Source organism: Haliotis rubra, unplaced genomic scaffold (genome assembly GCF_003918875.1).
Source record: "Haliotis rubra isolate DU_JTF1 unplaced genomic scaffold, ASM391887v1 Scf478, whole genome shotgun sequence".
NCBI lineage: Eukaryota > Metazoa > Mollusca > Gastropoda > Lepetellida > Haliotidae > Haliotis > Haliotis rubra.
This window is the reverse complement of record NW_025767166.1, coordinates 521,885-548,452: the sequence shown is the minus strand read 5'-3', so window position 1 is coordinate 548,452 and position 26,568 is coordinate 521,885. Positions and strand designations below refer to the sequence as shown.

Genomic DNA, 26,568 nt, shown 5'->3' with positions numbered 1-26,568 from the left:
AACCAAGCCTGTTCTCCCTCAACAGGTCTCTGAAACCCACATGTCACCAGATGCATCCTCATCCCTCAATCGTCACTGAACGCAGACTTCAACCATGCATAAACCTTGGTCATTTCACAATGTCACCAAGTTTGTTCACAATAAGTTTGTTCCACCTTCCTGAACACAGTGCCAGGGAGTGTCCCTGCTAGCTGTCTAGGGCGTCTAGCACCTTCATGATCTGTTGTTTGATGACCCTGGTGGCGTCCCCCGCCTTGCTGATGATGAACCGGTCCATGTCCGTGATGTGGAAGCCCTCGTCCTCACTCGTCCCGTACTTGAATGTGATGAAGTCAGGATGTTTCTTCTTGGATGTTATTTTGACGACGCTGCCCAGAGCACGGCGAGCTTGGATGTAGGCCATACCCTTCTTCTTGGGGATGTCTCGGAGAACGTAGAGGTGGGATGACGTTACCAGTAGGTAGCTGTAACAACAAGGGAAATGTTACACTTACATCCTGGAGGTGACGTGAAGTGAAATTGGGTTTAATGTCGTACTTGAGAATATTTCGCTCATATGACGACGTGCGTGTGTATGTGTATGTGCGGCTGCTTGTACTAGCCCAGACTGAAGCTGGTTTTATAGTGCTAGCGCAGTGTGATACCATGCCGCAGTGAAGCATGAATACCCCACTCTTACATCCTGGAATGTAATATAGTCAATATAAACCAAACTTGAGGGAACATAACACTGTACTGACATCACAAACAGATATCCCATACCATCAATGAAGTGACACATCAATATTATACTGATATGATACACCAACATTGTAGTGATGTGATATGCCAACTTCATAGTGACATCACATACCAACCACTTAACGTGATATACTAGCATTGCAGTGACATGACAGCCATGGCTTTTAATGGTTACCTGGAATACATGTATCCATTGCCCTGCACCTCCTGGCACTGACAGCTGTAGACCACGTCGGGCTTCTGTAGCCAGGTGTCCAGGCTCACCACTTCCTTCGGCTCATCGTCGGACACAGGCAGCATCATGTTGTCTTCTCCTGCAATATCAACAACTCAGTAGAGTGAGTGAGTGACTGACTAAGTTTGGTTTTACGCCGCTTTTAGCAATATTCCAGCAACATCATGGCGGGGGACACCAGAAATGGGCTTCACACATTGTACCCATGTGGGGATTCGAACCCGGGTCTTCGGCGTGACGAGCCAATGCTTTAACCACTAGGCTACCCCACCGCCCCAGTAGAGTGAGTATGATTTTAGCAATATTCCAGCAATATCACCGTAGGGGACACCGGAAATGGGCTTCACACATTATACCCATATGGGGAATTAACCTCGGGTCTTCAGCGTGACTTTTGTCGCCTTAACCACTAGGGTATCCCACCGTCTAAGAACTCAGTAGAACAACAGCAGAAAAACACACAGAGGTACTGTCAATCAAAGACCTACAGTTCAGCAATGTCCTCTTAACCCAAACCCTGACCCACATGACTCTCAAGCATCCAATTTAATCTTCTTCATTCTCCATTCGTTTTCCCACCTGAACCACCCTAGAATGCAGACTCCCATACCCCATGATTATACCCTGCCCGACCCTAGATCCATACTTCCCATATCCAAGATTCCAATCTTCTTTATTCCATCCTGCTACATCCCAATTCCAATCTACTCCAGCCCTTACTTCCACAGCTTGCTCCCTCCCCAGCCCTAGGCTGCACTCTTCCACACCCCAAGATGTCACTTGCCTGACCCTAGTTTCACACTTCTAACAACCCGATCCCCCACCCCCTCCTCTTGATCAAACATTCCTTAAACTCACTTCCAAAATTCTCCAGCACCCAGATTCCCATCAACCCTAACCTGGATTCCAGCCACCCCTGCCCCAAATTGCCCCTCCCCTACCCCAGGTTCCCCCTTACCCTCCACTGCCCGCCTCTTACCTTCATCATCATCCCCGATCGTGAAGACATTGGCCATGTTCCTGTATCGCTTGCCCAGTCTGTCTGTGTTGCTCACATGCCTGTTAAAATAAATAGGAGACCATGGTCACTGATCAGTGTTACTTCATGGCAACTAGATTTACCATATTAACTTTACAGCGTTGTATTGGCTCTCCAATGGTACATGGCTTTGTTGATGTAGCTGGCCAGATTTACCATATTTACAGTGTTAACCCTACCTTTCTACAGGGGCCTGGTCATTCTTGATATAGTTGGCCAGTTTCTCCTTCATTTCCACAGATTTGCTTTTGACCACTGTCGACAGCTTCCCAAACAGATCCCGTGTCAACTGTAACAAGGGAGATAACTCCTGCAGCTGTGGCTACATGCTCCATCTATTTCCCATGTATAGCTACTTCTATGTTTACTGTATATATTACTGTATTTAATAGTCATACAACTTCCGTCTAGGGCCAGGTTCAGAATGCAATCTTAAAGCTGCAACTTCTGTTAATTTATGTTAAAGTATGTAAACTACAACACTCACAGAGCCTGTTTCACCTAACGATCTAACTGCTAAGACAGACTAAAACAGACTTCATCTGCTCTTAGAAATAAGCCCTGTTGAAATCTACAGAATTGTTACTATGTGCAGTTTGAATAATTGGCAATGTTATTGCTTCTGAGGCAAAAGTATATATTCCAATGCTCCAATACCTGGGTGACACCCCCCTCAGCCCTCCCATCAACACCCCACTGACAGACACATACTGTTTTACTGTTGGCGAACTCATCACCGTTTTCAGCATCACTGGCACTGCTTGGGGTGCCAGGGGTACATGCAATACAGGTCCGACTGTTGTGATTCACAAGTCCCTCTCCCAGGTTATCTCGCAGCAGCTGGTGCAGTGCTGTAACCATAGTAACAGTTACCATAGAGATAATTGATGAAATTACAGGGTGTGTCACACTTAGAAACAGTGTTAGAAAGGCAGGTATATAGACCCTACCCTAGTACTATATAAAAAGAAAGGGATGTAACGTAGGAACCACCCCCTCCTCAATCAAAGTTAGATTTCACCACGTAAACTAATCTTAAGGCCCCGTCGAGACTTACGGATCAAAAGCGAGATGATTTCCCTACAAAATGAGCTATAAATGGTCACAATCGGATCATTAGTTCAAAAGTTATACGCCACGACTCACCGAAAACAGCTACCTCCGCATGTCCATCCCTTTCCTTTTTATATAGTACTAGGGTAGGGTCTATGTACCTATATGTCTTTCTAACGCTGTTTCTAAGTGTGACACGCCCCTGTGATTACAGATACATACAAATTATTGCTGTTCCTCAGAAATCTACTCCAAAAGTCAAATACAGGACCTCTTTTATATATACTGTTCAAGATTTATATGGACATTACAATAGGGACTCAAACTTCTCATGTTGGTTGGCTTACTTATTAATCTGCCCTCAGAAATATTACAGCAGCTATACAACAGCAATTCATAAAGAACCAAGTTTGAGTAAAACAATCTGTCATGAGCACTTTCAGATTATGACGACATATGGTCAACCAAGTAACTAAGCCTCCTGTCGACAAGAAATAGGTTGCTAGGGAGCAATTCTAAACCTGAATCCCCACACAGCCCAGTGATGGACACAAATTTGTTTCATTGTTATGAATAATGCAGATTATCATCTCTGTTTTGTAACGCGTGATCAAAGGGAGATAACTGTGCAGCCACCTACCAGCATAGCCTCCCCTTGCCATGCTGACATACTGCTGACTCTTCTGTAGGAAGTTGGCGACCACCATGTTGACGAACTGATCCTCCTCCTCACGCCCGCTGCCTAGGAAACACAGGTGCTCCCCTGCTGCCACTGAACCTAGTGGACATAAACCTAATGTAAGGATAACCATATTGTTGGTATATCAATCCTAAAACCGTATACAGCTAATTAGTAGCAAGGCCTAAAAGTTTAAAGGATATAACGCCGTATAGGGTACCCAGGCGCTCTCACAACCGTCCTCAAGGGCGAAGAAGGAGAGAGTGAGGGGCATATCTGATCATGTGACGCATTTTCCCGCCAAAAGAGTCACAAGGGAGATAACACTGGGTGAGTGATTTTACGTCCGCTTTTTTTAAGGGGGCTTCAAAGGGGGATTCAAGTGTTCCACTATCATTCGCAAGAAGAAAGAGACAAGCAATTAAGCATGAGTCAGGATAAGGAAAAATAACCTAATCTAAGGATATTACATCTCCATACTGGAGTTGTCTCCTGGTGATGTGACAAAGCACATACTGAAGGACAACATGGTGACAATACAATCCCGGTCCAGGTGACCTCAGTATAATATATAACCTGGACTAACAAGGTTAGGGGTCATGATATGAAAATCTTTGAAGGGCATTGAGAAATAATACACATAAGGGGGCCAAGCGTGTGGACATCAGCTTGTGTGGTGGTGGTGGTGGATTTGGGTTTAACCTCGTGCTTGAGAATATTTCGCTCATATGACGACGTGCATGCGTGTGTATGTGTATGTGCTGCTGCTTGTACTAGCCCAGACTGAAGCTGGTTTTAAGAGTGCTAGCTCACTGAGATACCATGCCGCAGTGAAGCATGAATACCCCACTCAGACACATTATACTGACTCTGAGCTGACCAGACCTTGTTGTACCCATAAATGCCGAGCGCCAGGGAGGGACCAACAAGTACCATATTTTAACGTATTTTGGTATGACGCGGCCGGGGATCGAACCCGCAACCTTCCACCCCCGGGGGGACGCTATAACCACTACACCACGGAGGCGGTCCCATCAGCTTGTGTATAATGTGGAACACAAAGTTCTGGAGTACATTCTTGATCCTTCATCAAGTGAACCATTCAGAACTTATTCTTACTCCTTCATCAGGTTCCTCATAATGCAGTTGACATCCTGAAATTTTGCCGCTTTATATTGTATACTCTTGCAGATATTTGTCATGAAACTGTGTGTCAGTCTACACTAGATATAGATATGATCTATAATAGTCATGATCCCTAACTTATCTTGTTCAGTATGTCATGGTGACATATCAGCATACATGGTGACAATATGTCACAGTGACAATATCAAGTATACATCATTCAAAGAGAACACCAGCTGGCTAGTGACGGTGGCTGGGAGTCCAGCAGTGTGCAGACAGGGTGCAGTGTCTCCAGCTGGGTAGATAAATAACTCAGACACTCAGACATATCACAGTAACATGTGTCACTGTGACATTATGTATACAAGACCTACATTCCCTGATTGCTGGTTACTGATTAAAAATGGAGGTCAAGCGGTGCCCTTGGAATGTTTACAACAGCTATTCGCACCTTTATCACAAGTTATCCATCTTTATGTAAACAAACATCGAGGGTACATCAGCCCATGTCCCCCTCGAGACCAGTGAACAACTTATACTGGACACCCTAGGGTGGGTCGGCTGTGGTGAGATGTGACAGTACAAGATTACCTGTGGCAAGTGCCGAGCTTCGTGTGGCAAATAACGCATGAACCGCTGTGCTGAATTCCACTGGGTTCTGCAACATCTGTGGACACAGAACACTTCATACACTTCAAAGAACGTGGATGTCCTGATAGTATGATATGTTTGTTTGTTTGTTTTGTTTGTTTGTTTGTTTTGTTTGTTTGTTTGTTCAATGCTGCACTCAGCAATATTCCAGCTAAAGGGCGGTCGTCTATAAATATCTGAGTCTGGACCAGACAAGCCAGTGATCAACAGATGAGCATTGATCTACACAATTGGCATTTGCCAGTAGGAATACATGAATATACTTTCCTTGGAGTTAGCGGATAAATGTTACCTAAATACTTAAGTCTGGGATAGGCAAACCAGTGGTTGACAGTGTGAGCACAATGGCTACATAAAGCCATGCTACACACACAACCTGATTGTCATCAGGCAACTCCTACAACATAGTGAGTGAGTTTAGTTTTATGCCACTTTTAGCAATATTCCAGCAATATCATGGCAGGGGACACCAGAAATGGGCTTCAAACATTGTACTAATGTGTGGAATCGAACCCGGGTCTTCGGCATGACGAGCGAACGCTTTAACCACTAGGCTACCCACTGCCCCCTTACAACATACATGTGATGCTGGGGGTCCATGTGCCCCGAGATCCCCACAACAACAGCCATCTATTCTAGAATCACAACACGCTTGATCAACAGTGAAGTAAGGATATACAACCCACCAGGTTGGCATCGAGGTGGAAGGCTGTGGGAAGATGTCCACTGTTATACTGGTCTGCTGGCCGGCAGTCAACGATAAAGTATCGAACACCATCCTCCTGTAACATAGCATCATGTCACTATGACAACATCAAATAGGCATAATTTTCTCACTTTTATCACATACTGCGGTGGGGGACACCAGAATTGGGCTTCACACATAGTACCCATGTGGGGAAGTGAACCTGGGTCTTAGGCCAGTGCTTTAACCACTGGGCTACCCCACCACCCCAATAATATACTACAACTGCCAGGTGTACATCAAACTCATCACTGACAGGTGTACTATATGGACTCTCCACTGACAGGTGTACTACAAGGACTCACCACTGACAAGTGTACTACAAAGACTCACCACCGACAGGTGTACTACAAGGACTCACCACTGACAAGTGTACTACAAAGACTCACCACCGACAGGTGTACTACAAGGACTCACCACTGACAAGTGTACTACAAGGACTCACCACCGACAGGTGTACTACAAGGACTCACCACTGACAAGTGTACTACAAGGACTCACCACTGACCGGTGTACTATATGGACTCACCACTGACAGGTGTACTACAAGGACTCACCACTGACAGGTGTACTAAATGGACTCTCCACTGACAGGTGTACTACAAGGACTCACCACTGACAGGTGTACTACAAGGACTCACCACTGACAAGTGTACTACAAAGACTCACCACTGACAGGTGTACTACAAGGACTCACCACCGACAGGTGTACTACAAGGACTCACCAACGACAGGTTGCTACAAGGACTCACCACTGACAGGTGTACTGTATGGACTCACCACTGACAAGTGTACTACAAGGACTCACCACTGACAGGTGTACTACAAGGACTCACCACTGACAAGTGTACAAGGATTCACCACTGACAGGTGTACTGTATGGACTCACCACTGACAGGTGTACTACAAGGACTCACCACTGACAGGTGTACTACAAGGACTCACCAACGACAGGTTGCTACAAGGACTCACCACTGACAGGTGTACTGTATGGACTCACCACTGACAGGTGTACTACAAGGATTCACCAACGACAGGTTGCTACAAGGACTCACTACTGACAGGTGTACTACAAGGATTCACCACCGACAGGTGTACTATATGGACTCACCACTGACAGGTGTACTACAAGGACTCACCACTCACAGGTGTACTAAAAAGACTCACCACCAACAGGTGTACTATATGGACTCACCACTAACAGGTGGACTCACCACTAACAGATGTACTACAAGGACTCACCACTACCAGATATGCATCACCAATAACAGGTGAACTGAACTAAAAGGACTCACCACTAACAGGTGAACTACAAGGACTCACCACTGACAGGTGTACTACAAGGACTCACCACCGACAGGTGTACTATATGGACTCACCACTAGCAGGTGCACTACAAGGACTCACCACCAACAGGTGTACTATATGGACTCACCACTAACAGGTGCACTACAAGGACTCACCACTAACAGGTGCACTACAAGGACTCACCACTGACAGGTGTACTATATGGACTCACCACCGACAGTCATACTACAAGGACTCACCACTTACAGGTGCACTACAAGGACTCACCACTGACAGGTGTACTACAAGGACTCACCGCTGCAAGTTCACTAGCTTGTAAAAGTTCCACGACGGACACTGGGAGACACAGCGCCTGCCCCACTTGTTCCCCGACCCCCTCCTGCATCGGTGCCAGGGACGTCCCAAACAGCGGCATCTGGTAGTCCTACAACATTAAACATCACATTTCAACCAGTTCTTGCTCATAGAAACTGACCTGACCACAGTGTTTGTAGTTTAAAGCCACATGCAGCGCTATTCAAGCTTTATGACAGCGATCGGTATGTGGATGTGTCCTGAGTTGTCAATCTAAAGACTGCCACCCTTAGCATTGTTCTCTGCAATAGAGAGGATCATACTCCTCAAGTCATATTACGTAGAATTCAAGCCTGACACATTTGAACTTGTTAACCTGCAACAACTGCTTCTGATTTTAGGGCCACTTCACATTTCGTAAGAACAAGTTGCAAGCGATGAACCCTTTGAACGCAAACAAACATCGTCTGATCTCCTAGAATTCTCGGCTGGAGACAACAATGACCGTTGTTTAAAGTGACATTTAGCAGTGCTTAAACCATCTTAAAATTTGAACGGGGTTTATCCAATTCATTTGAAATAAGGGTTCATACACTAGACTTCAGTTTGCCAATTTATATAAATATTTAGTCACAAATCTGTATCAGGATAGCATGAACACATAATCAGTATCTTCTTCCCTGAACTTACCCTCCTGAATGACTGTGGTGTTTTTGTTTCATAGTACTGGGCCAGGGAGCAGAAGTCCTCAATGTCCTCTGCCTCCAGGCCTGATGGGAAGGACACTACTTTCTCTGAAAAAATAGTCTCTCAACTTAATATTTTCCCTTTCACCCAACCGTTTCTACAATGCAAAACCTCAAAATGAAAGATGTCTAGAATACCTCAGGTTCTGTCTCCAAGCTCACTGAGGCTTCTTTTCAGTTTAAATGGAGACATACAGGAATCATACAGAGAGTCAGATACCACACTGGCACACTAACATGATACATACCAGTGGTTGATAGTATGACCATCGTAGCTGGGCAAACACATATTCTGAACATGTTTGATAATAGTAAAGAAGCACAATAAGTGGTCCTGTTGCGGGCCTTCCACATTTCTACATTTGATGGTACGTACCTGCGATACTTTGTTTTGATTCCTCATCAGAAGATAGAATAATGTCCCTGAAAGTCAAAGTATGTAATTGATAAACACACATGGAAAATCATATATACACTATGTGGCGAATATGATACGTATCATGAATATTGGGTAACGAATACGAATAATTATTCACGAATACAATGTTGTAGTTAAGTGATTGATGTACAATATGGAACGCCCATGTTGACAGTTTTGATTTGTCACAGCAATAACCAGTGATCTCATGACAATCAAATTTGGAATGTAATAGTTATTATCGACAGTACCATGTGCAGTCTTGGCAAACTGACATGACTTGCACTACTGCAATGCTAGTACATGTTCCATTCTTGCATATCTCACTTTGGAAAGGACGTAAGTGTTCAAGTAAAACATGCTCCCTTAAAAAAGTCGTAAATATTCGCTAATATTCGGTTCTGGTGACCACGAATAACGAATTGAATTCATGAAGGGCTACAGTTCGATTCACCGAATATGCGAGTGAATCGTTGCAGCCTTAATTATTATAAAATATATGACGGTGTAATTCAATGTAAAACAACGCCATTACTGTATAACACTGTTTCTGTTTACATTAGACCTATCAGCATCATATGGAAATACCTGGAAGCTTTATAAGACTATATAAGGGGCAAGACTCCAACATCTCACATTACACCTGCAGTTGTGTGAAGATTACACTGCCACTGTAATTACTCTGTTGCAATTCATATTGATTTGCAATCCTAGTTACTTGTATATTTCTTTGTTGTCGTTTTCACAGATTCACATACAGATTTCTGGTTAAGTTATTGTTTCAACACATTACACCATAAAGTGGGTCAAACTGAACAAGACTGAAACAGTGTTATACAATGTTACAAGCACTGATGGTTCTAAGTGCTGATGGCGCTTTATTCCTTGGAATAAAAAATCACTCTGATCAGCTGATTGCATAGACACAAGTATGAATAGCATTTGGGTGAGTGAGTGAGTGAGTGAGTGAGTGAGTGAGTGAGTGAGTGAGTGAGTGAGTGAGTGAGTGAGTGAGTGAGTGAGTGAGTGAGTGAGTGAGTGAGTGAGTGAGTGAGTGAGTGAGTGAGTGAGTGAGTGAGTGAGTGAGTGAGTGAGTGAGTGAGTGCAAACGTACCTGGCGTTGACCAGGATGACGAGAGCCAGGAAGAACACCAGGAATGGGTCAGCATGCTGGAAGTATACATCCCACATCTTCAAGGTCACCGGGAGGTCACAGGTAGCACTTAGCAGACACCTAAACTGAAACACACAAACATCCTGTTTGATATTTAAATACTTCCTTTATGACTGCCAATGACCCACTTGTCCCATACATACAGTGATACCGCTTCATATGAACATCAGTGGCTAAGCACGATTTGAAGGGGATAATTATTATGTAACAAGATTGACAAGAGTAGAAATCAGCGATATGGTGAGGTATAAAGCATGATGTCATGTGGATATCAGCCATCTAAGATGATATCAGCGATATGGTGCAGTATAAAGCATGATGTCATGTGGATATCAGCCATCTAAGATGATATCAGCGATATGGTGCAGTATAAAGCATGTCATGTGGATATCAGCCATCTAAGATGATATCAGCGATATGGTGCAGTATAAAGCATGATGTCATGTGGATATCAGCCATCTAAGATGATATCAGCGATATGGTGCAGTATAAAGCATGATGTCATGTGGATATCAGCCATCTAAGATGATATCAGCGATATGGTGCAGTATAAAGCATGTCATGTGGATATCAGCCATCTAAGATGATATCAGCGATATGGTGCAGTATAAAGCATGATGTCATGTGGATATCAGCCATCTAAGATGATATCAGCGATATGGTGCAGTATAAAGCATGTCATGTGGATATCAGCCATCTAAGATGATATCAGCGATATGGTGCAGTATAAAGCATGATGTCATGTGGATATCAGCCATCTAAGATGATATCAGCGATATGGTGCAGTATAAAGCATGATGTCATGTGGATATCAGCCATCTAAGATGATATCAGCGATATGGTGCAGTATAAAGCATGATGTCATGTGGATATCAGCCATCTAAGATGATAATAGCGATATGGTGCAGTATAAAGCATGTCATGTGGATATCAGCCATCTAAGATGATATCAGCGATATGGTGAGGTATAAAGCATGATGTCATGTGGATATCAGCCATCTAAGATGATATCAGCGATATGGTGCAGTATAAAGCATGATGTCATGTGGATATCAGCCATCTAAGATGATATCAGCGATATGGTGCAGTATAAAGCATGTCATGTGGATATCAGCCATCTAAGATGATATCAGCGATATGGTGCAGTATAAAGCATGATGTCATGTGGATATCAGCCATCTAAGATGATATCAGCGATATGGTGCAGTATAAAGAATGTCATGGGGATATCAGCCATCTAAGATGATATCAGCGATATGGTGCAGTATAAAGAATGTCATGGGGATATCAGCCATCTAAGATGATATCAGCGATATGGTGCAGTATAAAGCATGTCATGTGGATATCAGCCATCTAAGATGATATCAGTGTTAGTGCTTGATAAGAATATACAATAAGTGATTTTGCAAGGTATGGCAAAATCAATGTTATAACAAGAGTGAGTGAGTGAGTTTAGTTTTACGCCGCTTTTAGCAGTATTCCAGCAATATCACGGCAGGGGACACCAGAAATGGGCTTCACACATTGTACCCATGTCATAACATGATTTGAAGGGAGTATCTGTTGGAGACATGATGTTCCTTACATGTTTGACACATGTATGTTTGACAGAAGTATGTTGGACAGAGGAATTTTTGACAGAGGTATGTTGGACAGAGGAATTTTGACATATGTATGTTGGACAGAGGTATGTTTGACAGAAGTATGTTGGACAGAGGTATGTTTGACACATGTATGTTTGACAGAAGTATGTTTGACAGAGGTATGTTTGACACATGTATGTTTGACAGAAGTATGTTTGACAGAGGTATGTTTGACACATGTATGTTTGACACATGTATGTTGGACAGAGGTATGTTTGGCAGAGATATGTTTAACACATGTATGTTTGACAGAGGTATGTTTGACACATGTATGTTGGACAGAGGTATGTTTGACAGAGTTATGTTTGACACATGTATGTTTGACATATGTATGTTGGACACATGTATGTTGGACAGAGGCATGTTTGACACATGTATGTTTGACAGAGGTATGTTTGACAGAGGTATGTTTGACACATGTATGTTGGACAGGTATGTTTGACAGAGATATGTTTAACACATGTATGTTTGACAGAGGTATGTTTGACACATGTATGTTTGACAGAGGTATGTTTGACACATGTATGTTTGACAGAGGTATGTTTGACACATGTATGTTGGACGGAGGTATATTTGACAGAGGTATGTTTGACACATGTATGTTGGACAGAGGTATGTTTGACACATGTACCAGTTTATGTCTGACACAAACATGACAGCAATTCTATCAGGCAGTATTTTATCCAACTATCTCACCCAGGGCATGGCAAATAGGTCGGCAGTGATCTTCTTGGTGTCAAGGAATGAGCACAGCTCTGGGTCGTGGTACTGCAGCAGGAGACGGAACAGATGGAACGCTCCACTGGTCTTCATGCAGTCCCTGGCGGCAACAACACAGAGTGAGTGAGTGAATTGGAATTGTGGCACATTAGATGATGCCTCCAGTTTTCACAAGATTGAGTGAGTTGGGTTTTACGCCGTTTTTAGCAATATTCCAACAATATCAAGGCTGAGGACACCAGAAATGGGCTTCACACATTGTACCCATGTGGGGAATCGAACCCGGGTCTTCGGAGTGACGCTTTAACCACTAGGCTACCCCGCCACACCAGTTTTCACAAGAAAGTAACCCGTGAGTGAAATTATTATGGTGGTGCTGCTGTTCTATACCTGGGTATATACTTGTTCTGTATGGCATAGAAGCAGTTGTAGAGTTCAGCCCGGGACAGTTTGAGGGCCAGTAGGGGTTGTATTGTCTCCAGCCAGCCATTGGATGCAGTGTACGTCTCTCCACGAGACTTGCAGTAGAATGTGATGATGGACTCTAGGTCCGACACGATCGAAACTTTGTCTTCCTCTTCATTGCCAAGTTTGTCTGGGAAGGAAATAAATCCTTTAAATATCCTTCCTCAACCAAAAATGACAAATATCATTATGAACCAAAGACCAATCACAACAGCCAAAAATGTCTGATAGATATAGAAATATGTTCAAGATATCTGAGAAAGAAGTAGATATTTAAGGCAAAGCAACGATTTGTTACAAAGAGCAATGTTCAACACCTTCATGTAAATCTGAGACTGATACTATTAATAACAAGATAATAACATCCACAGTTACAATAACAAATCCCCAGATCTGACCACCTAACTGAAGCTTGTCACTTGATACAACTCACCTACAAGAGCAGCGCAGTCCTCTCGGAGCTGAGCCTGTTCCTCCATGTCGTACAGACCGTTGAAGGCTGCCAGTGCGTCCCCCTTCCCCTGCACTCCCAGACAGATCTGAACACATACATCAACATACTCAACAAATACACACTACAAATGTCTTCCTCCATGTCGTACAGACCATTGAAGACCCCAAGTACAAAATGGCCTATCCCCCAGACATATTAACACCAAGAGATCTACTGAGAATAAGTTCGCAGATGGAAAATAATCCATCATTGATTCCCTGAAGGTCCTGACAATGAGTCATCCTTTTACAAACATCAGTTGCAAGTAACACTCAATCTACAATTCTGGGTCCCGTTCCTCAAAGCGATCGTAGCGCTACGACAGTCGTAAGTCTGTGTTAAACTATGGGAGTTACAATCATCTTAGCGCTACGATCGCTTTGAGGAACGGGGCCCAGATCAATTCAAAGTATTTTTGTGCCACACAAGGCTCACAATGAAAATTAGTTACATCCCTTTTCATTTTGTATGCACATAGAAGACAACAGCTTGCATGTAGTAAAACATGGCTTCCTTGACAATATCCCGGCATCACGGAGGACACAGCATGGAGGTAGTGGTGACCTACCTGCCATATCTCTCCCCGCAGGTGATCCGGAACGCTGCGGCCCTTGCAGATGTTCCTCAATGTACCAAAGTCGCACTCCTCCACAAGCGCTGTCTCTAGTTCCGTCATCCTGTAACCATGGCAACATATACAGTGGATTTATAAAACTAAACCATAGATGGGGTTTTATTGGGGGGAAAAATCACCCCAAGATTCTTGAAATAAATTATCACGATTTAATTTGTTGAAAACATTGTCTGGAACTACATTCTTACATGATGTATATATTATTTTGTCAAATACTTTGACTAAAAGGTTCAATTAAAAGAATATCGGGATCTGCAGCTTCCGTCGACAAATATTTTACACTTATTTAACAAGTCATGGATAAGACAACTAATGATAAATAACATCATATACCAATTTAAAAGGAATTCATTTTACTAACACATTAATCAGAATGATATTTTTTTCAAAAAGCTAATAATCAAAAAACTACTAAACATACAAACATTGAAAAAGAAAAGCATTACAGATGATGATTTAGACAATAACTAACAAGTGATGGGGAATGACAGATTATCTTTCCCATGTTATATTAATTACCTAATTCTCGAGCCTTGGCGAGAGAATTACATAATTTATAAAACGAGGGAAAGATAATCTGCGATTCCCAGTCACGAGTTGGTTATTGTTTTTATTACCCATATCAGTATTCCATCTAGAAAACCCTAGGAAACACTTGATGTGGGCAATCCCCTATCCCTACGCGTGCGATTGGCTGTTCTTTTCTGAAACAACCAATTAATGTTAACCAAAAGGTGTAACCTCCCCAGGTACTTACAGGAATAATACTACCCTGTGTCCCCCTTCCAATATGGGTAATATACTAATAACTGAAACTATTATGCTATCATTATTATACTACGATTTTGTTTAGCGCCAATGTCCAGCTCAAAAGCGCTTTGTTTTTCACTTTATGTCAACCTCAAACGGTACATCATATTTTTCAATCTCACCTCCCTGGGGATCATACAATTCATGCAGCCACTAGGCGCATCGAGTAAATGTGGCTTTCCCATACTTACGAGGGAACTGCTTCTCCCCAAGTCAGTGCATTTTGTTTCATTCAGTACTATTCCAGCTCTATGATGGCAATAATAATGTAATTTTTCAAGTAAAATTGATATTTTTATACTTATCCTGACTCATGATCTTTTGCTTATCTCCCTGTAATTTAAATATTCCAGTCTGAACCAGACAATCAAGTGATTGACGTCATAAGCATCAACCTAGGCAACTGGGATACGGTGACACACATCAACCAACCCAGCAAGCAGGACCTCCCAATCCCATTAATCACCACTTACAAGCATGGGTTGCTGACACCAGTCAGTAAAGTAGATGAGACATTATTGATGTACCGATTGTCCCATGTTGTACTGAACAGGATTAGGTGAAATGAAAGACATACAACCAAACAAAGTCCTAATTAGCTCATCACCTAGTTACCATGGTTACAAAGTAATCATTCAATTTCCTGCACATTGATCATATTGATTACTGGCTTCCACTTTCTACCAACATTAGTGATTCTTTTTCTTTTGTATTGGAGCTGTGTATGGGCACATAAATTGTAATTTGTACCATGTGTATTGCTTTAAATTGTAATTCAGGTACCTGTAATTATAAGGTATTGTGATACACCGGGAGCTAGTGTTTGACAGTCAGCGATATTCATCATGCATGCAGATCCTATCTTCTACATATCAACCGCTGTCATATTGCTGGAATATTGCTAAAAGCGGCGTAAAACTAAACTCAGTCAGTCAGTCTACATATCAAGGCCCTAAAAAATATGTTATCGTTCTGATAATAGCAATCTCAAAGTCAAACTAAGGTTGGACAATTAGAGATTCTTTTCTTCTTTTTTGTGCTATTGATAATATGTAAAGTATGCCATTTCATCAATTAATTACATCAGTTGTGAATGACTATTAGGGCTGCAACGAATACACTATGTGGCGAATATGATACGTATCATGAATATTGGGTAACGAATACGAATAATTATTCACGAATACAATATTGTAGTTAAGTGATTGATGTACAATATGGACCGCCCATGTTGACAGTTTTGATTTGTCACAGCAATAACCAGTGATCTCAAGACACTCAAATTTGGTATGCAATAGTTATAGTCGACAGTACCATGTGTGGCCTTGGCAAACTAACATGACTTGCGCTACTGCAATGCTAGTACATGTTCAATCCTTGCATATCTCACTTTCCAAAAGTACACAAGGGTTCAAGTAAAGCATGCTCCCTTAAAAATTTTTTTGGTAAATATTCGTTAATATTCGGTTCTGGTGACCACGAATATCAAATTGAATTCATGAAGTGCTACGGTTCGATTCACCGAATATGCGACTGAATCGTTACAGTCTTAAAGACTATGTAAACTAAACCAGAGAGATAATCACAAAATATGTCATATCTTGTTATCCAATACACAAGTTCTCAGAAAACATATTGCAATATGTATTGTTTGAAAAGTTCATTGCTGTGTACCAGTAATACTGAGTGGTCCTACTGTGTATCTTTCAGCTCCATATCAACTGATGGTGCCTCAAGTGACACCTTATTTCTTTACCTTAGTTTGAGTGCTGATTCTGTGTATATACCTGTAATATCAGTTTTTAAACTGATTCAGATTTCCATACATCATTTTTCACTCCCATCTTTCATCTGCTGTCTAGACTAGACATGGCAGCATGATAACAGTGTTATAACTAGTTTCGCTGTCTAGACTAGACATGGCAGCATGATAACAGTGTTATAACTAGACATGGCAGCATAACAGTGTTATAACTAGACATGGCAGCATGATAACAGTGTTATAACTAGTTTCGCTGTCTAGACTAGACATGGCAGCATGATAACAGTGTTATAACTAGACATGGCAGCATGATAACAGTGTTATAACTAGTTTTGCTGTCTAGACTAGACATGGCAGCATGATAACAGTGTTATAACTAGACATGGCAGCATGATAACAGTGTTATAACTAGTTTTGCTGTCTAGACTAGACATGGCAGCATGATAACAGTGTTATAACTAGACATGGCAGCATGATAACAGTGTTATAACTAGACATGGCAGCATGATAACAGTGTTATAACTAGACATGGCAGCATGATAACAGTGTTATAACTAGTTTCGCTGTCTAGACTAGACATGGCAGCATGATAACAGTGTTATAACTAGACATGGCAGCATAACAGTGTTATAACTAGACATGGCAGCATAACAGTGTTATAACTAGACATGGCAGCATGATAACAGTGTTATAACTAGTTTCACTGTCTAGACTAGACATGGCACCATGATAACAGTGTTATAACTAGACATGGCAGCATAACAGTGTTATAACTAGACATGGCAGCATAACAGTGTTATAACTAGACATGGCAGCATGATAACAGTGTTATAACTAGTTTCACTGTCTAGACTAGACATGGCACCATGATAACAGTGTTATAACTAGACATGGCAGCATAACAGTGTTATAACTAGACATGGCAGCATGATAACAGTGTTATAACTAGTTTCGCTGTCTAGACTAGACATGGCAGCATGATAACCAGGGTTTGACACTCACTGATTTCTCCCACTTGCCAAGAGGGCAAGTAGAAAAGTGAAACTACTTGCCCATCACAGATACTACTTGCCCCATGTTACTTATGGTATAGAAAGAACTAGACAAACAAAACACAGCAAGTGAAGAGTTTTAATGAATGAATTGAGGTTAGAAGTTGAAAAAATATGTACTTGCCACTCGGGCAAGCCTTTTAGCAATTTTACTTGCCCTGATTAATTAGTACTTGCCACGGGCAAGCGGACAAGCATGAGTGTCGAACCCTGATGATAACAGTGTTATAACTAGACATGGCAGCATAACAGTGTTATAACTAGACATGGCAGCATAACAGTGTTATAACTAGTTTCGCTGTCTAGACTAGACATGGCAGCACGATAACAGTGTTATAACTAGACTTGGCAGCTTGATAACAGTGTTATAACTAGACATGGCAGCTTGATAACAGTGTTATAACTAGTTTCGCTGTCTAGACTAGACATGGCAGCATGATAACAGTGTTATAACTAGACATGGCAGCATAACAGTTATAACTAGACATGGCAGCATGATAACAGTGTTATAACTAGTTTCGCTGTCTAGACTAGACATGGCAGCATGATAACAGTGTTATAACTAGACATGGCAGCATGATAACAGTGTTATAACTAGTTTCGCTGTCTAGACTAGGCATGGCAGCATGATAACAGTGTTATAACTAGACATGGCAGCATAACAGTGTTATAACTAGACATGGCAGCATAACAGTGTTATAACTAGACATGGCAGGATAACAGTGTTATAACTAGACATGGCACCATGATAACAGTGTTATAACTAGTTTCGCTGTCTAGACTAGACATGGCAGCATGATAACAGTGTTATAACTAGACATGGCAGCATAACAGTGTTATAACTAGACATGGCAGCATGATAACAGTGTTATAACTAGTTTTGCTGTCTAGACTAGACATGGCAGCATGATAACAATGTTATAACTAGACATGGCAGCATGATAACAGTGTTATAACTAGTTTCGCTGTCTAGACTAGACATGGCAGCACGATAACAGTGTTATAACTAGACATGGCAGCATGATAACAGTGTTATAACTAGACATGGCAGCATGATAACAGTGTTATAACTAGTTTTGCTGTCTAGACTAGACATGGCAGCATGATAACAGTGTTATAACTAGACATGGCAGCATAACAGTGTTATAACTAGACATGGCAGCATGATAACAGTGTTATAACTAGTTTCGCTGACTAGACATGGCAGCATGACAACAGTGTTATAACTAGACATGGCAGCATAACAGTGTTATAACTAGTTTCACTGTCTAGACCATACATGGCAGCATGATAACAGTGTTATAACTAGACATGGCAGCATAACAGTGTTATAACTAGACATGGCAGCATGATAACAGTGTTATAACTAGTTTCACTGTCTAGACTAGACATGGCAGCATGATAACAGTGTTATAACTAGTTTCGCTGTCTAGACTAGACGTGGCAGCATGATAACAGTGTTATAACTAGTTTCGCTGTCTAGACTAGACATGGCAGCATGATAACAGTGTTATAACTAGACATGGCAGCATAACAGTGTTATAACTAGACATGGCAGCATGATAACAGTGTTATAACTAGTTTCACTGTCTAGACTAGACATGGCAGCATGATAACAGTGTTATAACTAGACATGGCAGCATGATAACAGTGTTATAACTAGACATGGCAGCATGATAACAGTGTTATAACTAGTTTCGTTGTCTAGACTAGACATGGCAGCATGATAACAGTGTTATAACTAGACATGGCAGCATAACAGTGTTATAACTAGACATGGCAGCATGATAACAGTGTTATAACTAGTTTCGCTGTCTAGACTAGACGTGGCAGCATGATAACAGTGTTATAACTATGATTACACAATGCCATTTAGAAAGTAGTCAAATGTAACATATGTTATATTTGGGATTACACTTTCTTAGTAAAGTACAAATTCTAGTACTTTTTTTTAGTTGAGCCCCATCCGGGATTCGAGCTGAGTGGTGGCGATTAGGTGCCTGACTCTGAGGGTGTGAGTTCGAATCCCGGATGGGGTTCAACTCAAATAAAGTACTAGCATTTGTACTTTACTAAGAAAGTGTAATCCCAAATATAACATATGTTACGTGTTATAACTAGTTTCTAGGACTAGTTCAGGATGCAGTTTGTAGCTGGTCCTGCATGACTGATATGTCAGAAACTCAAAGCTAAGACTATAAGAGCACTGGTAATTTAACCCTCATATGTTACCATGGTCACTAGCAATGAGAATTACCATTGTTGGGTTGAAAACAGTTGAGTAGTTCAGGCTGGAGTCTGAAAGAGTGAGCTTTTAGCATTATACCAGCAATACCATGCTGGGGGAAAAACAAAATGAGTAGGTCTGGTGAGGGAACGCTATAACCATTTACCCACTGGAGTTGGGCTTCGCATCACTTTGACTATCTTCAGTATCTCAGTTATCATGAATATATCAGGGCATGTCAACATTGTTATATCAGGGCATGTCAACATTGTTATATCAGGGCATGTCAACATTGTTATATCAGGGCATGTCAACATTGTTATATCAGGGCATGTCAACATTGTTATATCAGGGCATGTCAACACTGTTATATCAGGGCAAGTCAATATCATTATATGATGGCATGTCATTACCATTATATCAGGGCATGTCAACATCATTACATCAGGGCATGTCAATATCATTATATCATGGCATGTCAACATTGTTATATCAAGGCATGTCAACATTGTTATATCAGGGCATGTCAACATTGTTATATCAGGGCATGTCAACATTGTTATATCAGGGCCGGTCCTTGTGATTATATCAGAACATGTCAACATTGTTATATCAGGGCATGTCAACATTGTTATAACAGGGCAGGTCTTTGTGGTTATATCAGAACATGTCAACATTGTTATATCAGGGCATGTCAATATCATTATATCAGGGCATGTCAATATCATTATATCATAAAAATTGGTGGACAATAAGATCAGAAGATGGTCTTTCATGTGGTATATTTTATATTTCGACGAATGAAGCGGAACGGTGTGGAATTGAGGTTTGAAAAACTCCCCCATTTTCAAATACTCGCCATTTGCAAGGTAAGTCCGTTTTCAATCTGTAACATCGCGTGGCACAAAGAGCAACATTTCCCCTTTATTTTGATGTATATATCAACAGTATAAAAATTGGGTAAAACGGCGTGAGATCGCGTAATATGAAAGTAGTGCCGTTCAAGACGTGCCATTTTCACCGCCCTGAGCCCGACCTGCTAGCACTAACAGCAGCGCTCAGCAGTCCGTAGATCACTAACGGTTTCGGCTACTGTCTCACAATCACAATGTCAAACAGTTAATACATAGCGAATTATCAGAATAGTGACTTATGAAAGCTAAAATCGCCATCTGCTGAAATTGATCTTTATGAAAATAATTTACACGTAATATTTCATTCCGAGAAACAGTTCCTATGCAGTATTTACCCTCGGCCCGATCGACAGTTCAGATTGTGCTGAGTTCGGTTCGGTCTGTAAACAGCATGATATACAGATAGTGTAGTTGACAGAAAATGTATACATATATATATTGCTTAGCTAAAAGTCATATTTATTGTAGCTGGACGCTAACATGTCAACAAACTGTTTTCGAAGTTGAAATAGCGAGATCGCGCGAAACGTCATCGGTGACAGGTCAGGACATGTTCCATGTGTAAAAACTATCCGGCATAACACCAAACTGATGCCGCATAACCTTAGTTATGATTATAAATATTTTACAATTATGCAAAAGAACCTGTAATTAAATGGCATAATTATTTATGTTGGTAAAATAATGGTTTTAGATACTATATTCCTCAGATCACTGCATCAGAATTTGTCCCGTTGTATTATTGGGTATGTTTTAACTGAATCACTGGTAGATCGCCGGGGAAGCGTGCAAAGCTGATTGCTATTTCCGGCTTTGTGTACGAGACAAATACGCAAAGTAATCTTAATCCCTGCATATAATACAGTGCCTAGCATAAACAAATTAGGACTGAAATGGTAGATAATCTTGTCTTGTGATCTTTAATTGCAAATTTGACTTGTGCACTGACATGGTTAGATTGGTTTGATAACGTCTGCTTTTTAGTAGGGTCGCGGGGTAATGTCAATCGAAGTGTAACAACACTAACGATCTACAGGCGACACACCATTATGTTTATTCTAAGTAACGGTTGTGTTTTATTGTCTATTCCCCAAACATCAATGATCAATGTTATTTCGAATTTCCGGTAATTTGGTGTGATTTTTAGATTGCCTGTAAAATAAACCTAAAACAATGGACATCACTTACACACACTGACATTCACACTGAACTTTATAAACATACCCACAGTAAGTATATTTCAATTTTTAAATGTTACTGTACGTAACATTAATGTCTTTAAAAAGAAATCAATATTCGAAGGGACCCCTAATGTAGGGGCGATGGTTTTATCTGCATTTAATACATTCCTGTGCACAGAAATTATTTATTTATTGGTTGATTTTGAAAGTACATTTGTCAGTGTAAGTTCTGAAAAGTTCATAACATTCAGCTGATTTTTCAGCTGGTGAAACACAGGTAAACTGAAATTCCATGAATACAAGTAATACTTATTGCAACTGAACATCTGGAAAGTAAAAACAAAACAGTAACAAAATATAATCATGCAAAAAAACTAAAATATATTTTATATTTCTTTATTTTGTGACATTGCAGGTATTGGGCTGCATAATCATGTGAGGAAGTGTCAAGTCCAGTGAAGAAAGTAACTTTCTAACGGACAATATTGTGAACATTGTTATTCATTTATTGTACTCAAGCTGAGACAGACAATTTTGTGTGATGCATTTGATTTTTGTGTGGACAATGAAATTTCTACTTATGTCAGTCAAAATAATTGATTTACATATTCATATGTTTTGACTGTGATATTGCTATCGGTCAAGTTTACATTGGTGATGTTTAATGAGTATTAATCAAGAATAAAAATGTTTGAAAAGTATGAGTGTGTTTGTTGTTTATGTAATGATATTTAGGAGTGATCTTTGTATGAATTCCTGGGTTAAAGACAGTGTACTTCCCATGGAGTCATGGTCCATATTACTCGGGCACTCACTATTCATTCAATTTTTTGCTTGAATCTTTGGAATAACTCTTAATCCATTGGATTTATGTGAATTCTGATGCCAAAAATGAAATCAGTGGTATCCAATTAGCCTATGTACCAAATTTTGTTTAAATACACCATCAAACAGCAAAGTTTTGGAAAAATTTAGATATTTTTGACTGCGACTTTCCAGTAATTATGAACAAAATTGATCTAGACCGGGACCCCGAATATCGACGCTTTATTTGCCTCTAAAATATTTATTTATGGTCTGATTTTAAAAAGGAAAAGTGATCTGAAATCAGTAGAATGTCAGCTATCAGACAATGTTATTTATATTCAGTTATCTGCAATATGAAAAAAATCATGTGGTATAGCTCTTGTTATACCAGGGCATGTCAACATTGTTATATCAGGGCATGTCAACATTGTTATATCGGGGCAGGTCTTTGTGGTTATATCAGAACATGTCAACATTGTTATATCAGGGCATGTCAATATCATTATATCAGTGCATGTCAATAATCAGGGCATGTCAACATCATTATATCAGGGCATGTCAATATCATTATATCAGGGCATGTCATTACCATTATATCAGGGCATGTCAACATCATTATATCAGGGCATGTCAATATCATTATATCAGGGCATGTCAATAATCAGGGCATGTCAACATCATTATATCAGGGCATGTCAATATTGTTATATCAAGGCATGGCAACATTGTTACATCGGGGCAGGTCAACACCATCATATCAGGGCATGTCCATATTGTTATATCAGGGCATGTCAAAATCATTATATCAGGGCATGTCAATATCGCTATATCATGGCATGTCAACATTGTTACATCAGGCCATGTCAACATCGTTACATCAGGGCATGTCAACATCATTATATCAGGGCATGTCAATATCAGTATATCTATCAGGGCATGTCAACATCATTATATCAGGGCATGTCAATATCAGTATATCAGATCATGTCTATCATTATATCAGGGCATGTCAACATTGTTACATCAGGGCATGTCAACATCATTATACCAGGGCATGTCAATATCAGTATATCAGGTTCGCAACCATAAGTACCTTCTTAGACATTGCGTCACGCCAAAGACCCGGGTTCAATTCCCCACATGGGCACAATGTGTTAAGCCCATTTCTGGTGTCCCCCGCCGTGATATTGCTGGAATATTGCTAAAAGCGGCGTAAAACTAAACTCAGTCAGTCAGTCAGTCTTAGACATTGACTAGTCTAGCAACCAGTGTGTGTCAGCAATACTACAGTGCTACACAACCATGGTTACACAATGCACTACCCTGTTGTGTACAGCCAGACAGAATTCACACTGATAAATCTTATCAATGCTGTGCTGCTGTGGACAGGGATTAAACAGCTACAGATAAAATCTATCTTCAGTCAATGATAAATAGGGCTATAGACGTGGCACCTACAAAGATTATGAATGAAGGCAGCATTGGTACTCTGCACCTGCATCTGTTCTATGAAATTATGATCTGAAGCAGGACATATCACGCAAACAAATCAAGTAAATAGATTGCTGAGTTTCTTGGTGATTTGTTGAGGAACATAAAAATATACATGCATGGAGACCGTAACATATGTACAGACAGTAAACTCATATCTTCGTCAATTGTGAGTAAATTTGTGTAAATGACAACATATTTAAACTGACACTCCTGTATTATAAATTTTTGTACATGTACCACAGAATACTACACTCACTCAGTAGGTGTCACCTATTTCAGTCTTCAGATTAGAAGCATGCACAGAGCGTGTACAAAAATCCACTGGCCTAGTTCCCATTTGGTGGTATGTTTACCGATAGTGTAAACACACTCTTAAGACAACAAAATTCAAAACAAATATATAGTTTTATGTCGAATGCAACTGATCTCAATAGAGTCAATTGATTAATGAAACAAAGGCCGAGATTAGTTAAATAAATAGCTTAATTTATGTTAACATGCTCTTGCATAAACAACATATATCTCACCACCACCATCCTTCCTGCACATCCCCTTCTGACAACTAAAAAACCCCACATCTCTGAAGCAATTGCAACCAAAATAGGACCACATTTATTGAAAACCATATATCATGGCTATATACATACTGTTGTCACACGTAAATAATCTTAATAAGGGCTTTTCTTTAGGGCGTGTTTCCACTATCGGTAAACATACGACCGAACCGAAATATTCCAGAAGTGTGCAGAGCACACTAAATGGGATTCACTAACTGTACCCATTAGGGGAAATGAACCTGGGCCTACAGTGTGACATTCAAATGCTTTCACCAACTTGACCAATACTATTGGCAATAGCCTAACCCACCGCCCATGTACCACCAGATGTAAACATTGCACCAAGAGGGCCCTGTGACTCCACTGAAAGCTTTTGTCACCAGGTCATAAATGAAAGTTACAATCTGATTCAATACATCAGTGCAAACTGTGTTCGTGGAATGTTTATTTGTGTGCCATGTCGCAAAATACGTCACTGTTTGTGAAGACAATGATCATCTGAATGTCAAGATAGTCGTTATTGCTGGAGACAACCGAATTCACTTACGAATTAGCATTCGCCACACACTGTGTATATTGTTTCACGAAAATATGAGTAAAGTCAAATGTGACAGCTTGAAAATAAGTAATGTCAATACGTCATTAACAATACTCATACAAAACAAAAAACGGAATCAAATAAAATCTTTACCATATCGTATCTTCCTCAAACTCGGCCTCCGCCATCTTGCTTTGACGTGTATGCCGAAAACCGTAGGGAACTTAGAGCTGTCAATTTGATGTCGTAAAGTAATATCTGCCTTGTTATTCATTATAAACAATACTGTTTTAATACATGATGTGTTTGAACGGTGTGGACTGAGAATGTGAAGTTTTAACTGTTTCTGCATTTATGTTTATCATTACAACAACGCCCACGATATCTATGGAATCCCCGGCGTGCCATACAATATCTCGCGTAAAGGAGTGAGCGAAGGCGATTATGAAAAATGTCATCCACGGTCGCTAAGTGAGACATTTCCTGTCCTACATCTGCTGCAGGCAGGTTTCTCGCTCATTGTTCTACCACTGTTCTTAACTGTAGATATAATGATAAAAAGTATAATCCACTTATTATGCGTTTTCGGAGGCTTAAGAAAAAAATGTTATTTTCTCCTTTGACCAATGACCATGCACATTTGATTTCCACCCGAGTTTCAATGGTCATTTCATCAACTTTCAGGACAAAGGGGGGCGCCCCCCCTGCACCCCCCTTCTAGATCCGCCTATGAGGATATACCTAGCCGTCCACAAATGTATAATATGCGAAAACATAACATATAACCCCACGATAGTTATATAAGTTCTTGTTACAGAGCTCGCTATGACATTGCTGGAACATAAAAAAAACTCACTTCCTCACTGACAGAAGTAGAATAAAACTCGGAAATGAAATTATTTATTTGTTTTCTTTTTCAATATAATGGAAAGGATATCAGAGAGTGAGTGAGTATGGTTTTACGTCGCTGTTAGTAATATTCCGGCAATATTACGACCGGGGACACCAGAAATTGGCTTCACCCATATGGGGAATCGAAACCGTGACGAGCGAACCCTTTGAC

General features: G+C 40.7%; 1 protein-coding gene and 1 long non-coding RNA gene across 2 annotated transcripts; one reads left to right on the top strand and one right to left on the bottom strand.

Moving 5' to 3' along the window:
• Positions 1 to 25,707, bottom strand: LOC124290914 (TBC1 domain family member 23-like). The gene is made up of 17 exons (XM_046727754.1): positions 25,659 to 25,707; positions 14,098 to 14,206; positions 13,470 to 13,575; positions 12,962 to 13,166; positions 12,548 to 12,671; positions 10,149 to 10,273; positions 8,993 to 9,039; positions 8,561 to 8,664; positions 7,872 to 8,000; positions 6,210 to 6,305; positions 5,464 to 5,539; positions 3,709 to 3,846; positions 2,727 to 2,866; positions 2,195 to 2,304; positions 1,956 to 2,035; positions 917 to 1,055; positions 1 to 464 (listed from the first exon to the last, which is right to left on the bottom strand). The coding sequence occupies exons 1-17, from the start codon at positions 25,691 to 25,693 to the stop codon at positions 188 to 190; spliced, it is 2,040 nt and encodes a 679-aa protein (XP_046583710.1). The 5' UTR covers positions 25,694 to 25,707; the 3' UTR covers positions 1 to 187.
• LOC124290915 lies at positions 4,680 to 14,693 on the top strand. Its single transcript, XR_006902084.1, has 3 exons — positions 4,680 to 4,691; positions 8,825 to 8,827; positions 14,612 to 14,693. It is a non-coding gene; the product is annotated as an uncharacterized LOC124290915 (long non-coding RNA).
• Positions 25,708 to 26,568: the final 861 nt, after the last annotated feature.